This window comes from Pteropus vampyrus, unplaced genomic scaffold (genome assembly GCF_000151845.1).
Source record: "Pteropus vampyrus isolate Shadow unplaced genomic scaffold, Pvam_2.0 Scaffold125, whole genome shotgun sequence".
Lineage (NCBI taxonomy): Eukaryota > Metazoa > Chordata > Mammalia > Chiroptera > Pteropodidae > Pteropus > Pteropus vampyrus.
In genome coordinates, this window is record NW_011888906.1 from 4,853,083 (window position 1) to 4,870,016 (window position 16,934).

Genomic DNA, 16,934 nt, shown 5'->3' on the forward strand with positions numbered 1-16,934 from the left:
CACGGCAATTCTAGAAGCTGAGAGCCCTGTGAGCAGGCTGCTGGAGAGTCTGGCCAGACAGGAGTGAACAAAGGCTTGGGTTAAGACACTGACCGACAGGCCGAAGCAGGAGAAGAGAAAAGTTTCCAGAATACTTGGAGTTTTTCATTCCATACTCTGAATCAACTCAGCCCTGGGAAGCCCTTGTTCAAGCCCTCACCACTTGTCCTGTGACTATTTATTGAGTCCCTGATGGGACTGTGCTCTCTTCAAAGGCTGACACTGCTTCCTGTTCATTGTTTCTAGGTCTCCAGCTTAGGAACTGATTCTGTGCTAGTAACCCAGACAGTGTTTGCTGAGTGCCTGCCTTCGCGCTTTGGAGAGGCCGGCTGAGTTAATTTGGGTCTTTCAAGGGTGTCTTCCTAGGGGTAACATCTTCCCTTGTGATCGTTCGAAAGAAAAACAAAGAGACAATCAGAAAAAAACTGAGTCCTCGACCTGCTGAACTGATTGCAATTTTCCAAGGCCTCCCTGCTTAGGTTCTGGGTGCCGAGATGGGCTGCCACGTCCCCAGTCACCCGTCTCATTCTCGGCACTAACTGTACATGTGGTAGATGAGATGGGTGCCCTACCCAGATCCTCTTTTGTTGGGCTGTGTCCCAGGCCTCAGCTGCAGCAGTATTGGCTGCTAGTGATTCATAGATGCTCCCTTTTCTGGACAAGGGCCCTCAGCTGACAGGAGCCGGCTCACCCCGGAAGTTACTCCTCAGTGCCTGACTGGGGCAAGGGGGCCAACTCTATGGTGTGGTTTATGCTCCAGAAGCTCCCACGAATCAGGCCTAAGCTAGACTCACCCTCCCTCTTCTGCTTCCCTCTCTTACAAACTTCTTTTGAGAGTGGTCCCTTGATATACCATGGGCATCTGAATCCTTGTCTCAGGCTCTGCTTCTAAGGAATCTGACCTAAGGCCATACTGACGTACCTGTTGTTTTCCCCCTGGCAGTGGAGGGCACCCTTCCCTCCTGTCTCTTCACCTGAGTCTGCATACACAGGCCCTTAGGAGCATGAGAGTTGGAGGGGGTGCTGCCAGGAGCAAACCGTGTGTCCTGCACCACAACCATACCTGTAGGAATGGCACTGTGCATGGGCCAGCTTTGGCCCTCACAAGGACTTATCAAATCCCAGTGGCACAGCTCTTGAAGAACTGAAGTCCCCAGCGCTGCTGCACCCTCGGGCCTGTGGCCACTTGGTCCATTAATGCTGTCGCTTTTAGAAAATGGTAACTATGGTATATAGTAAAAGTGACAATAAAGTGTGAGCCAGAAGCTGACGTGTGAATCCTGGTTCAGCTACCTTGCAGCTGGGCAACTTTGGGCAACTAACATCAGTGCTCTGTGCCTAACATTTTTTCATCTGTATAATGGGAGTAATAATAGTATCCACCTCAAGGAGTTGTTGGGAGGATTAAATGAGTTAATTTATGCAAGGCATTTAGAAATTTACTTGGGTTAGTAAGTGCTCAATAATTGTCAGCTATACTTATAGTGGTAATGATATCATAACAATGGTTATATAATTAAATTATAACTTTGATAATGATAATAATCTGCAATCTCATTCTTGCTTCAGCTCCTGCTACCCTGGCCTCCTTTCCATGCCTAGACCAGTATTTCTCAACCCCGACAATATTGACATTGTGGGCTGGATAATTCTTTGTTGTTGGGGGCTGGGCCATCCCGTGCATTGCAAGATGTTCATCAGCATCTGTGGCCTTCACCCCTAGGTGCCAGTAGCACCCATCCTTCCCCTGTTTTGACAAATAAAAATGTCTCCAGGCATTGCTAAAGGTCCTCTGTGGGATAAAATCACCCCAGTTGAGAACCATAGGCCTCGAATATGCTCAAATCTTCATTTCCTTTGTGCTGCATGTTTCTTTTCCTTTGCCTGGGATACAATTCCTCCCACTCTTCCCTTGGCTGGCTCCTTCTCAGCCTTCACTGTCTGCCTAAATGCCTCCTCCTCCAGGAGGCCCTCTCTGACCACCTCATCTTCTGTCTCCACTCATGGCATGTTTCTTTCATGGCTTTGATCGCATGTGTCATTATTCCATTTATTTGTCTGTTGAATTCTGTTTATCCCTCTTGCTGGAGGTGGGGTCCTTTAAAATGGGATCCACATCTAACTCGATCGCTGATCTCTTCCTGGTGCTGAGCACAGGATGGGAGCAGAGCATTCCCTCACTCATTGTGGGTCCTGAATGCACAAACGAGCTGAAGCACTGAAGTCCCTAGTGTATGGGCTGCCCACAGCCACAGGGAAGCTTACCTTCTGGACCGTGAAGGTGCGTATGACGTATTCTGCTAGAGGCTCCGTTTCAATCAGAGTGACTTTAATGTCTCCATAGACCTCTGTGTCATCCGGCCAGTATCGCACACACTTCACCTGTGAGGAAGGACAGAGGCGAGAACATATGAGCAGGTGGCTGAGTGTGAGCAGCCACCTCCTCTGGCCTTCCCGTTCAAATAAACCCAAGGGTGACTTTGGTAGAATTTCGGTCCAAGGGGTTTTCAGCTGGCCAGGGATCTTCAAAGTGCACAGGCCAAGCTCACTCCCAGAGGAGTGGGAGCCATTAGAAATAATGGTAGCATCTTCTTTTGCAGAGCTCCTTATAATTTTCAAATCTATTATCACACTAAGTGATCAAATAGATCCAGGTGAGATAGGCAAGTGGTGTTATTCCCCAATTTAGAGATGAAAATAATACTCAAGTTTGGAGGTTTGGTGACTTGTCCAAGGTCACGCGGCCAGTTTTCTACCTTTGGCTGAATGATAGATCAGGCTGGGGCATCTGAGTGGTATCAGCTGAGCAGAGATGAGAATAAAAGGTGGGAGATAGTGAGGAGGTGGAAGCAGAAGTGGTTGGGGGCGGGGCATTAATATTAAGAGCTGGTAATCGGGGGCTGGAAGGAGAAAGGCTCTTAGCTGGGATAAAAGACTGGAAGGCGCTGGGCTCAGAGGGAAGACTTGGCCACTGCCCTCTGCCCGGGCAGTGGGTGCAGACGCTGCGAACAAGCCATTCCCACATTTGACTCTAAGTCACACTCCGCAGGAAGAAAGAGATCATTGTTTTCCCCTTAAAAGAACAAAAGCATTACCATTCCGGGGGACGCAGCACGGCCTAGAGTGGCATTTCCCACAGTGTGTTCCGCTGGGTGCTAATAGGTGTTAGGTAAAAAAAAACAAGAAACAAAAAACAAACAAAAAAAGGTTTTGTGGTCAAATGAGTTTGGGAAATGCCGGGTTAAACAAAGTTATTAAACAGGCCACTTTGCTACAGGACTACTCGGCTGGTTTAATGTGCTAATGCTAATGTGTTTTTTGACTCTCCAAAAGGGGCAAAGAGTACACAGCATTTCCCAAACGTATTTAACCATGGAACCCTCTTCTCACTAAGCATCCTGCAGACTAGCATCCCATGGAACCCACTTAGGGAAACGCTGGTAGAGCACAACAAGCTTTGGAGGCAGATGGATGCATTGCTTCGTTCTAACACTCAGCAGCTGTGCAGCTTCCAGAAAGTGCTGGAACCTCTCTGAACCTCAGCTTCTATTGATGACGCTAGCTGACACTGACCACTTACTATGTCTAGCACCGTTTACGATGGCTTTTTGCAAATACTTCACATGTATTATTTTAATTACTATCACTACAACCATATGAAGTAGATACCATTATTATCCCCATTTTACAGACGAGGAATCAGAAGGACCGGAAAGCTAAGGAAATTGCTCAAAGTCAGCTGCTAGGAAGGGATGCAGCCAGGATGCAAAGCTAGGGCGTCCGATTAATTACCAGGAACACATTGTCTCAGACAATTGTGAGATAAAACGAAGTAATGTACAGTAGGATCTGACACAGTGCTTGGCTCGTAGCAGCAATTCCATTAAAAGATTGCTCTCCTGTTTCCTCCCCAAATCCAAATGAAATCCATGATCTGTCTGTCAAGGGGACCTATCTCCAGCATGGGATGTTATAGAAGAGGCTGGAACTTGTCTCTGAATTCTTAAATCCTGGGTTGGCTTTTTGTCCACAAAAGCCACAGCCTAGGCCTCAGTCCCTAGGGAGTAGTCTCAAGTAGAGGGACCATGAGCACTAGAATGAGAGTCGAGAGTTGGAGGTCATGCCCGGCTTCTGGCTGGGTGACTTCAGAATAGTTAGTCTACTCCTTTGGTCTCTTCCCCCATCTGTAAAACTGAGGAATTGAGGAATGGACTAGATAAGAGTGAACTCAAGGATAAAGTCTCTCCTGGCCCTAAATTCTTATTAGGCTATGAAATGTCCACAGTCCTTTATTGGATTATGACTCCCAGCCCAGATCCTCCCTTTCCCATTATCTTGGAGGCTGGCATTATTTTAACGGATTATCTATCTGGTTCTTGCTAAAACAAAAACTTACCTGCCCCTTCCTTAGTTAGCTAATACATAAAGAGGCCCTCTTAATTCTACTGTATGTGTGCACTGTGCCTATAAACTCAGCAGCCCACCCACCCACATGCCACAGTTTACCAAGTAAGTAACAGCAAGCTGAGAATAGCAGCCCCGTTTCTAAGCCCAAGGAGCAGCTGAGGACCACATAGGGGGAAGCTGAGAGAGGGCAGAGTGGGAGGCCAAGGCCTGAACTCTGAAGAACATGGAGGTTTAGAGATCAGGAAGCAAAGGTTCAAATGCTGCTGGGAGGTTGAATACGATGAGAAGAGAGAAGTGGCTGTGGGACTTGTCAACATGAAGGATGCTGGTGATGTCGACAGCATCGCTGTGGGTGGAATGAAGGGAAGAGCAACGCTGGAGTGGGCAGAAGAGAACAGGAGTGAAGAGACAGAACCTGTGTGTGAGTCTTAGAATCTGGCAGAAAAGTAGGGACAAGAGAGCCATTTTCGTTCGCCTGTTTTATATTTTTAAAGGGGAAGGTACTCAGGATGTTTGTGTACAAACATCTAGCAATGAGAAAGAGAATTGTTTTTCGAGTGAGCGAGGAAATGAGAAAATTCTTGAGTGGAATCTGTGATTCAAGGCACTGGGATTGCCTTTGAAAGGGCAAGAGTCACTTCTTCCCTAGTATTAGGCTGAGCCACAAGAAACGGCTGAAATTCTACCATGGAGGCAGGGAGGGGGCAACAAAAACAGCCATTTTTATGGTTCGACCTGATAATAGAGGGAAAGAATGAGAAGATGGTTGTAGATGCAAGCAGGATGGCAGCTTTGTGGTGTGACGATGACGGAGTTCATGTCTGGTGGCTTTAAGTTCCCCAAACTATATGAGATGATGTCATCAACAGAGGGTGAAGGTTGAGAAAGAAATGAGGAGGGTTCGAAGGGAAAGGACATTCCCCGAGTATCAAAGAGGAGTGAGGATTTCTCCTTCGTAGGTGGCCGTGAGGGTGAAATGTTGGACAGGAGGCACTTGGCACAATGCACGAAATAGAGACATGCTCAGGAGTGCAACGCCAGCATCCTCCATCCGGGCAACTGCAGGAGGAGGGGCTTACCCTGCCCACTTCCACGAGGTTTGTGACCATGACGATGCTGGCTGAGTTCTCCTGCCAGATCATTCTCCAAAAGTCCTTTACGGTCTCTTGCATTGGACCTGCCAACAGAGAAGGTGTCAGGGTCAAAGACTGCAAGTGCCCAGAGGCCGCCAAGGTCAGTTAAGACTCCACGTGGAAGAGCAAGAGTGTGGCCAGGGGATTCTCTTTGGGACACCCACGTCGCTGAGGCTGGGACCCGAGGCGTGGGAGGTCAGCGTATGGATAAGAAAACCACTTTCTGAACTTGCAAGATTTGCAGCATCCATTGGAAATACTGACAGCTTCCTCTGTCCCCTCGCTTGTCCTCCTTCTCAGACCTTTGCCACCATGAGCCCCATTTTCGCCCTGACCCATCACCTTATCTGGACAATATTATGGGTTACTAATATAGCTTAAGGGAGTTTTCCTACAAATCGGGTTTCGGAACCTCAATGAGAGACAGGGAAGAAACGGGGGTAGGGAGGGCGGGAGAGCAGAGAGCTGCCAGGAGCCGGATGCTGAGAGCATCAAACAGAAGATGCCCAACCTTGAGCTTGACAAACGCTAGAAGCATTCATCTGGAGCCCAGAGAGAAAGGGGAAAAGAGTAGACAAGAAATGAGAGAGAGAATCTGAGAATCCAAAGCAATTTCCTTGGAAATTTTTCTTTCGAAGTCCTGGGTCTTCATCAATTATAAAAGTACAAGGCTAATATGTGTATTTGATATAAAAATTTGAATGCTATTTTTGTGTGTGTATATATATATATATGCACACACATATACATATATGTATGTGTATGTATATGCATATATTTACTATTGTATGAATTTTCCCATGCCCTTACAAATTCTTACTAAGCATATTTTTCATAGCTGCATAATTTTCCACAATAGGAAAATATCACACTTTAACTAATCTACAAGTGGTTAGGCACTTAAGATTTTTCACTTTTTTCCTATTACAGATAACACTGTGAAGACTATCTTTATCTATGTCACTGTCCACATACATAATTATCCACAGGATTTCTTCCCAGAGGGTTGAGAGGCATGATCGTTTTCAGCCTCTGATGGCATACTGCCAAGTTGCTTTCTAGGACAACTGGCTCCTTCTCTCTTCTGGGCACGCATCATCGAGGAGATAAGGCACCATTAGCTCCACTTCTGGGTGGTGGATATCGATGGCACCCACGTGAGCCTAATGTCTTTGGTCTGTCCAGCCTGACCATTTCCTAATGACACCTCTTCCTTCTCTCACTCACGTTCCTTCCCCCTATAGCTGAACTTGTCACCTCCTTCCTTCTCAAACAAACAAGTGAACAATCTCAAGACCTCTGCAGGCTCTCCAGCCCTATTCCTGTGTGGCTTCTTTGCTGGCAGAAGCTCATTCTTCTCTTCCAGTGAAGGGCAAGGGCTCTTTAGAGAAAAAGGAGGGTACTTACCTTGAGTTGCAATGTAGTGTCGAGGTCGATGGTATCCCTGGATAACAGAGAAAAGCATGGTGAAGAACTTCTCATCAAAGCTCACAAATAGCATAACATCATAATCCTTTCCAGAATATGACTTCCTCATAGGCAAAATGAGAATAGCATTAGACATTTCCCAGAGAAGTGGCAAAGATTAAATAAGATAATGTATATAAAGTGCTTAGTAAATCACTAAACGTTAGCTATTACTATCTTACTATAGTTGTAAGGTGCCCATATAGGATCACCTTGGAGCCAGTGGACTGGGAGCAAAAATCAAGTGGGCATCACTTATGCCCATGCACCCAGAAAGAGATAGAGAAGGAATTTTCAGGTTTCTGTGGGACATCAACTGCCAAAAAAGTCTTTCCTGAGCCACGATTGCATGCAGAACACTGTGTGAGGCCCCGTAGGACACCCGAGAGATGAAAATAATTGTATCGTTGGCTCCTTGCATTAGTGACAATTAGAAAAGAAAATTGGAACAGGTGCTACACTGCCTCTGTGCACGACATGGCCGGCTTGGAATTGAAATCCTGTTCACTGGGGAAGACCCCTGTAGGTGTGACCTAGAGACTGATAAAGCCACTTTCCGATTCAGAGAATCAGCCAGTTTCTGATTTCCGTGTACGTTTTGGAATACTCCGATAGGCCCTGCTGGGCTCTGGTTCCCCATAATCCTAATCACTGGGGAAAAGGTGGAAGATGATCTCTTTTGCCTGGACATGACCCCTTTCTTGTTACAGAGAAGTATATCATATTAGGTAGGAGTTCAAATTTTGGAGACGGATCTGCATTTAGTACATAACATTGAATGTAATTAGCATTTATTGAATGAATAAATGACTGAATAAATGGATGGAAAAATTGAAAAGAGAAAACACAGATATCAATCATGGAGTCCGTTGGTGGAGAGGTTGCTGACAATCTTGAAATCCACTTTCCTTTATGATTAACCATCTCAGGAGAAAATAAGTCCCACAGTTTGATGAATACCTATTTTTCCGTTAAGCACTGGTGATCACTCTTTCTGTCCCGCTAAGGGAGATGAGTGGCATCAAGGCCCCCTTCTTCAGGAACTAAGCCAAAATGGCTATCCATGTGGTATATGGTGAAAGAGACATAGCATTTCTGAAATTCTGGATCCATTTTCAGACTCAAAGACTAGTCTGAGTTCCCTGTGAACCTCTTTAACTCAGTCTCCCACTTGCTCCATAAATATTTAGTACCTTTGAACTACTGGGCATGTCTAGTAATGCTTGGGTTGACTGTCAGTTCCAACCCAAGGCCAATATCATGACTAGAACTTTGGATTCACCACTCCACCTAACTCTCTGAGTGGTCTTATCTTCTTAGTGAGATTGTCACCTTCTTGGGGATAAACACTGCCTCGTAAGTTTAAAAAAAATTTTCATGGAGCCTAGTACAGTGTGAAACTCAGAGCAATGCTCAATAAATAAGCTGTTGAGGGTACAACTAGAAAGGCAGCATAGCATGGTAGTTATGTGTGCAGACTCTGGACCTCACTTCCTGGGTTTGAATCCCGGCTGTGCCCCTTATAGGCTATGAGGTCTGGGGCAAGTTCCTTAGACTCCTTATGCCTCGATTGATTTTTTGCTGCTATATGAGGCTAATAGTATTTACACGACAGCAGTGCTGTTAGAATTAAATGAGTTACTATATGGCAGTTACTATACGCCAGGCACTATTTTAAGATTTAACATATGTCTTTGCTATTATTGTTATTTTATTGTTTCTCTGGCAAACATCTGTTGAGTGCCTACCGCAACTAAAAGTCTGCACTGGTAGTCCTGAGATGGTAAGCCTTCCTCCCCTCTGCTTCCCTGCTCTGTCCATTCGTGTAGTAACTGGGCTCTTCTCTGAGATATGGGAGGTAGGAAGGAAAGTGAGAGGTACAAGCGCTATCTGTTCTTACGAGTCAAGATGGACAGGGTTTCTCAGGTTCCCAGGAAGAATTAGACTCTGGAAGTTTTCTTGATTAGGTTTGGGAACAGGAAATAGTACTGACAACATAAAAAGATACGGTTTATCAAGTTCACTCTCTTCAGTCATCCCATCATCACTTCTTATAGTCCTGGCACCAGGTTCTTGCTGGCCTCCCTGCCTCCAGTCGGATGCTACATCCCATCTGCTTCCTGCCAGAGTGAACTTCCCAGTGCACATCTAATTATGTTACTTCCCCACATAAGAGCCTGAGATGGTTCCCCATTGCCTGCATAGTAATGTCCAAATGCCTCAGCTCGGGACTAATCATCCGCCTCCATTCTCATCTTCAGCCTCATTTCCAGTTGTCCCTCTGTTCCCCTCCCACAAGCACATGTAGCCTATATCCCAGCTTCCCACACTTCAAATGAGACCTCCTTTCCTCTGAGAAATCCTGCAGGGCTTTGTATATGCCCAGTGAACACACTTACAATATGTGCTGCACTTAATTTTTTGTGCTTTTCTCTAGAGCTGAGTACAGTTTTCAGCAAAGGCTGGTTGGTGGCATACAGGAAGAAATATGTCTTTGAGGCGAGCTTGGGGCATGGGTCAGATGAGGAAAGACCCCCTGGAAGAAACTGATTTAGAAGATTCTAATGTGCTTGAAATTAGATGAAATTCTGAGCAAGAAATTCACATTTCAATTGTGAGTTTAAATGATTTGGGTTCACTAGGTTGTTCATTCATTGGTTCTCTCAGTCATTCAAAATTCAATCAACAGGTATTAACTGAGCATCTACTACTATGTACAAGGCACTAGATATAAAAAATTAACCAGATGGATGCGGGCTCTGCCTCTGAGCAGCTTATAGACATCAATAAACAGGGGTAAAGAAAGATGTGAGGCTCTGTGGGACTCTCATGGAGAGCTGACTCAGCCGAGGAGGCCAGGGAAGTGTCCTCTGAGGTCGTGCTGGTCCAACTGGCCTCGTAAACCAAGTTTGGACATCCCAGCATCCCTCTTATACCCATCTCACCCCTCAGCAATAGTCTCAGTTTTCCTACCACTCTCACTCTGGCTCCCCACTGGCTATCTTGCTCTTCTTCAGAAACAGCAATCATGTTTCCATCTAGAGGAAGAGTCTTCAACCCTTGGGCTGTGGACCGGTACCTGTCCGTGGCCTGTTAGGAACAGGGCCACACAGCAGGAGGTGAGCAGTGGGCAGTGAGCGAAGTTTCTTCTGTATTTGCAGATGCTCCCCAGCACCAGCTCCACCTCAGATCATCAGGTATTAGATTCTCATCGGAGCACCGGTCCCTGGTGCCAAAAAGGTTGGGGACCGCTGATCTGGAGGGCTTAGCACCGGCCATTCCTGGTGCCCACTGTGTCTGCCCCCAGCTAACCGAGTGGTTTGCTTTCTCCCTCCATCCAGGCTTCTCTCCGGTTGTCAGTTGCCTCCCCAGGGAGCCCTTTCCTGGCCACCTTGTCGGCCTCTTTCTGCTTTCTCTGGTTTACCTTTTTTAGGGAACTTATCACCAAATGGCATAATGGTCTTTGCTTATTGACATGCTCATTGTCTGTTTCCCCAGCTGAATGAGAGCTCCAGCAGGCAGGGCTGTATCGGCCTTGCTCATGGCTGTGCCCCCAGCCAGAAACATCTGCCTGGGCCACTGGCCTTAATAAATGCATATCGAATGCGTGCGTTGCATGCTGCTTCTGAGTAAAGAGACTCTATCTGGCCTCCAAGAACCCACATAGTCTCCAAAGAGAAAACATTCTAACCATGAGCGAGATGCCTCAGCAGTGGTGATAAAAGGAAATGAACTGCTCGATTGGGGTGCCTCTGGGATTTGCCAGGAGCTGGTACAGAAAACTTCCTAACCTTAAAAGAATTTTGAGTTCATTTAAGTCCCACCTATACAGCATGCAGATCAACTGCCATCCAGCACTGGGCCTGCCTCCATCCGCCTGTGAGCAATAGGAAAGAGGTTTGCATCCAAAACGCATTTATCTCACTCTGCACTCGCATCTGTTACTTACTGGGGACCCAGATACGATATTTATTTCCAGACCGGTAATTTATAACAGATTCAAGTGGCCAATACATTCTCGGGTCAGCGAAAAACCTGCCAGCAGGATAGTTGAGACGGTAGAAGAATCACGGCCTCTGGAGGCAAAAACAGGACTGGCCCCATCGAGCTCATTATCCAAATGGAGTCGTTTTAATGGATCGTCAAGATACAATTGTGAATAAATGACTCTATTGAGATCAGTAAGTTCTTTAGAGCAGGGGTCCCCAATCCCCGGGCTGCTAGGGGACCAGGACCAGACCAGGACCAGTACTGTGGCCTGCTAGGAACCAGGCCACACAGCAGGATTTAAGCAGCGGGCAGTGAGCGAAGAAGCTTTATCTGTACTTGCAGCTGCTCCCCAGCACCAGCATCGCCGCCTCAGCTCTACCTCAGATCATCAGGCATTAGATTCTCAGAGGAGCACAGGTCCCTACTGCCAAAAAGGTTGGGGACCGCTGCTTTAGAGAGCTGGGAGGATTTTAGCTGGGGTGGGGACCAAGACAAAGGGCTGAGGGCTAGATAGCTATCTAGAGTATTGACCTGCCAGGAATCCCCATAGAAACCCCAGGAATGATAACCTTGGGGGTATATAGTAGGTTCACATGAATGATATTCTCCGACTCTCCAGCCTGGATTGGTAACACTGTGCTGGGAGGCGCTTGCACATGGTGTCTTCCTTGTCCCTCCATTATCCTGCTCTTCCCTTCCATGCTCTGCTCTGTGCTGTGGGAGGCTGACCTGTACGGATCACGCCACCTATTCCCATGCCTTCTGGTTTCTAGTTGGGTTTGGTCAATGGGAGCAGACGCAGACGCTCAGAGGCTATGGGGAGCTTAGGGTGTATGTTCTCTTAGCTTTCTCTCTGTTGGGTCACCTCAGGTTGGCCTTGACTCTCTATCAGAGGCTACAGCTCACATCAGGAGGCCCTCTCCTTACAGCTCCTCTCTCCCCTTTCTAGGCCTGGAGCTCCCCGCTGTTGCTAGCCTGGGGACACTGTGCTCCACCCTGTTGGTTTCTCTTACTTGATCCTGTTCTCACCCGTATTACCCTCTCCCTTTGAGTGAACATCCATTTCCTAATGGGATCCTGACAGATAGATACTTTTCCTCAGTTATCACATTCTCATGGGGTGGCATTATTATCCCAATTTACAGATATCAGAACAACTAGATAATTCACCTGAAATCATAAAGTTAGTAAGCAAAACTACCTGGATTCAACAGGCCCTACAAGAACTGAATTCATGACTTTGGTCCTGTGAACTCTTAACTCTAACTGCTGAAATCCAGCACAGAACCCAGTGTCACATATTAAGACAGCTTTTAGCAGAGGCTGTTTGGCCACTCTGTGCAACCTACTCCTTCATGAAACGGGGAGAAAGCTGTGGTGTGTCCATGGTGGGCAGAGAACTGGATTCTAGCTGTGTGACCTTGAGCAGGGCTCTTTAACTTGACCCCTGGTTTCTTTTTCTACAGGCTCGTGAATGCATTGGAAGGACAAAACCTGGTAGAAAGGGGAGGCATTATTAGTATTGATGTTGCAGAGATTCACTTGCATTTACAGCAATTTCATTTGTTGCCTATAAAATATCAAAGCGCATCTTGGCTCTGACTGCAGTCAGCTGCTCACTCGCCTTTGGACTGAGTATCTACCTAGAAAAATGATTTTTGCTGGAGGTTACCACTCAGATGACAAATGCGAGGTACGGTGACTTGGGCCAGCAGACCCGACGTGGGCCATGGCCCTCCGGGCTGCCACATCCACTCAATTGCAGACAAGGCCAAGGGGAAATGGAAGGAACAAACTCAATCTGGTTCAGCACATGCTGACCCAGCCCCCAGTATATGCTGGCTGCAAGGTGAAGCAGGAGGAATAGCCCTGGACTGGGGATCATTTGGGTCTGGTTCACTGTCTGGTTCTGTTGCTGACCAGGTGCATGGCCTTAGACAAACTTTATAATCTCTTTAAATCTCAGCTTCTCTATCTGAAAAATGGGGGTGATTGCCTATCGTGGAGGGCTATTGAGAGGTCTTGATAAATGGACTAATTTAAAAGCACCCATCAGAAGGGTCAAGAGTGACTCATTTAGAGCCACTGGCTGTTGTCATTGCTTTACTGTTATTATTAAAGCCAGCAGGACATGATGAGGGAGGCATCCCAGATTCAGACTCCTGCTCGCTTCTCCCTCACCTCCTAGCAGTGTTATCCTGGGTAACTTACATAACTGAGAAAGCCTCAGCTTACTCACCTGAAAATGGGTAGTAACGGCACTTCTTTTGTGAGGTTATGGTATTAGTGAAGGTGATGGTGCCACACGAGAGGTGATCAATAATTCTTAGGTTACTATCAACACCTCTTGCGTGGCTCACTCTTTCTCATTGGCTAAGGCAGCACTGTGTCACCTCCTTTAGGAAGCCTTCACGGACTACCCCATCCCCATCATGAGTCTTTGATTTTCCTTTATGTCCTTATAGGCCCTACTCTGTCAGGGACTCTTTTCTAATCTGACTCCCTCTCCAGACTTGAATCCCTTATAAGGTCTGTATTTCTAGCTTACTGTGGAGGATCTGCTCAGTGTTTGCGAAATGAGTCCAAATGCATGTGGGAAAGGCTGGAGGTGTGATGAGTACTCAGAGTGCCTTGCTCCAGGCTGGAGACAGGTTGTTCAGGACTGGCCATCTCCTTATGACCTTTCCTGGAAGGGCCAAGGTGTCAGAGGCCGTGTCTATCTCGACTGTGACTGAAGCTCCAGCCTAAGTTTCTGGCCACATGCAGGCCCTTTGACAACCAAAGTCCAGGTGGGGAACTAGAAACCGCTCTAGGTGTTTCAACCAGAGGGAATTCAGTATGGGGGGGGGTTTGTTATACAGGTGATGGAGGAGCTGAGGTGCCGAACAGGGAGCAGTGGGGCAACCCAGAGATCATCAACAGCAGGAGGCTGTGACCAACCCTAGAACTAGTGCATAATGGGAGACAGAGAAGCTGCCAGAGCCCAGGAGCTGGGGTCACCTGGCAGAAGCTAGAAATCTGATGGGCCTGCCTGATGGAAGCTGGAGCCATGGGCGGGAGGCAGCCACTGCTGGAGCTGCCACCCAAGGAAGCAAGAGAGGAGAAATCTGCTGGCTTCTCCCTTCCTTTCACCTTCCAATCTCCCATTAGCGCCTCCTTTGAAGGAGTCGGCTTGCTTTCCTTCCTGCATCACACACACACACACATACACACACACACACACACACACACACACACTCATCAGTTTTGGAGACACACGCACTTCCGCCAGCAATACAAAGCAGAACAGGGAAGTACAAGGAATAGACCTGAGGGTAAACAGACAAATAACCAACACAAGGCTCAATAAATGTTTGCCGAATTAACGAATCATCTGGTTCGGCCTAGATTATGGGGAATACAAAAGCATGCCACAGCACTTTATAGTTTGTCTGTAAAAACACCTGAGAGTCAGAGAAACCTAGGTGGATCTCTGAGCCATTCGTCAAGGCCCTTGGGCTCCCAGCTGAGGTCCCGAGAAGCCTGGCTTGTTATGCTGGGATGCCCATCTGGCCCCAGTGGCCATGCTCCCCCTTTGCAAAATACCCCACTTCCACAGGCACCCATCTTGGCTCCTGTTGTATTTAGTCCCATCCTCAACAGTCTCTGAAATACGGAAGCAGCTCCTTTTCTAAATATGTGTCCTATTCTCAGTCTCTTTTCTCTTTGATCTCTCTTACCTCTGGTGATAGATAAGCCATCCTAATGTTCAGCTCTGAACCGATCACCTCCTTGATCAAAACCTTTCAAAAGCTTTTTCTTGCCTACAGAATAAAGTCCAACTTCCTAAGTTTGATCATAAGCCATCAATGATCTAGCTCCAACCTTATTTTCCACTATTCCCATTATGTAGTCTCTGCTCCTGCAAACTGAGCTGCTACGTATCTTTGCTTCCAGCTGCTACATCTTGGCTGTGCTGTTCTCTCTAACCAGAGGCTCATCTTTTCCCTCTTTGATTTTAAATTCTACCTGTGCTTGGAGCTTTGGTTAAATCACATTTTGCATTCCTGATGGAAGAAGCAAAATTCCCCCCCCCCCCATCTTTGAATCCCTGTAGCATTTTATCTGAACTTAGGATACTTACCACTTTCTAGTTTGCCCTGGAATTATTGATGTGCACAGCTTATCTTCCTGCTAAGATTTTAGAAAGCAGGACCATGGCTTTTTTAGCTCTACAGTTTTCATAGCATCCAGTGTACAGTAGGCACTTTAAAATTTTTGTTGCCTAGATGACTGTACCTTTAAATGAATAAATGAATGGATAAACAGACACATATACAAATGAATTAGCAGGTGAATAAACGAGACTGGCAGTTGTCCTGGGATCCCTATAGAGCTGGCTTCTCCAGCCCACCTGAAAGAGGATGCAGCTTTAGATGGATAATTCGCTTGGGTTGCACTAGTTACAAATCAGGGAGGAGCCAGAGGCCTCTGCACATACTCTAGGAAGGTCCTTTCTGGAGGAGAGACTAGGGGACAGGTGCGCACATCCCGAGCCTGCTGTAGCCAACCCCAGACCCCGGCTGCCCAGCCCCACAAAGACCCTCACATCGATATAGTTGGCGTTGATGTAGTCAGAATGCGGGTCTCCATCCAGCACCAGCAGCCTCACTCGGGAATGGTCATCTGCAGAGAGGGCAGAAAACAAGGGGATGGGTGATAAGAAGCCTTCAGGTGATGAGCCAGCCCTGCCCCTTTTTTAGAGCCACCATGTATATTAATTTCTGCACACCAGGCATTGTGTTCCTTTGACACAATGCTCTCTCACTTAACCCCAGCATCACCTTCAGTTATTACCCCCATTTGCAGATGAGGAAGTTGAGGCTCAGGTATGGGGGAGTGCTATGCCTTTAAAAGGACCTGTATATACTTCTCTTTTCCACCTGCCCTCTGATTCTAGCTTTGTCTACCTGCTTCGCCTGCTTCTTTAAGTCTTAGTGATTTTGTCATTAAAATGGGAATGGAAATGCTTTCTCCATAGGACTATGCAAGAGACTATATGGAAACACTCAGGAAGCGAGATGTATTGGATCGGGATTAATATGCTCCATTTTCATGCTTGCTTAAAAACGGCAAATTTACCTATTTTCCACATGGGCACAAATTGCTTTTCTTTTGCCTCTTGGAGTATTGTTGCAAATAGATTGTTGGCCACATATTGTTACCAACACTATCATTCAAGTGAAGCTGACTAAATCATTATAAAGGAGGTCATCGATAACTAAAAATTGTGTTACAGAGAATACCATTTCAAACACAATTTAGGCATAAACAAGATTTGCAGGTTTTTGGTCGATGGCACGTTTACTTCAAATAACACCCAATAAAAGCCATTAAAAAAAAAAAAAACTAGTACAGCCGAAGAATCAGGCTCATCCTTTACAATTAATTAAAGTGAGCTCTAGCAAATGAACCAACACACGCAAACGGAACACCCTGGTTGGGTCCGGTTGAGAGGAGGGGCTCAGCTCGCTGTCCAGGTAACTGTGTACATATCGCTGCATGTCGCCGCATCGACTGGCCAATCCCGCTGACTCTAGGGCAGGGCTGGGGTTTGCAGCAAGTGGGCTGGAGAGAGTTGAGCATCCCCAAGGGTCCCTGGGGGTCAGGGATGTAGGGTCAGCTTATTCTGTTGGACGTACACAGCACTTTGCAGTTTATGAGCACATCTACTACTACTAACTGGAACTCACTGAGAACAAGGATGTTAACTGTTTTGTCCCCTGCTCTGTCCTCTGCATGTCCATGTACTGTACCCCGTGGATGTATGAATGGATTACCTCACTGGACTTTCGCAATGATCCTGTGAGAGAAGCAAGACGAGGGCTGTTAGCCTTTGCTGCGCATGGGGAAACTGAG

At 46.8% G+C, this 16,934-nt stretch overlaps 1 protein-coding gene across 1 annotated transcript in view; it reads right to left on the bottom strand.

Moving 5' to 3' along the window:
- Positions 1 to 16,934, bottom strand: part of PTPRT (protein tyrosine phosphatase, receptor type T) — a 124,365-nt gene that overhangs the window by 38,727 nt on the left and 68,704 nt on the right. The window contains exons 4-7 of the mRNA XM_011366637.1: positions 15,625 to 15,701; positions 6,987 to 7,023; positions 5,526 to 5,623; positions 2,305 to 2,421 (exon numbers count right to left, since the gene is read on the bottom strand). Coding sequence (XP_011364939.1) covers positions 2,305 to 2,421; positions 5,526 to 5,623; positions 6,987 to 7,023; positions 15,625 to 15,701 — 329 coding nt within the window. The remainder of the gene's footprint in view (positions 1 to 2,304; positions 2,422 to 5,525; positions 5,624 to 6,986; positions 7,024 to 15,624; positions 15,702 to 16,934) is intronic.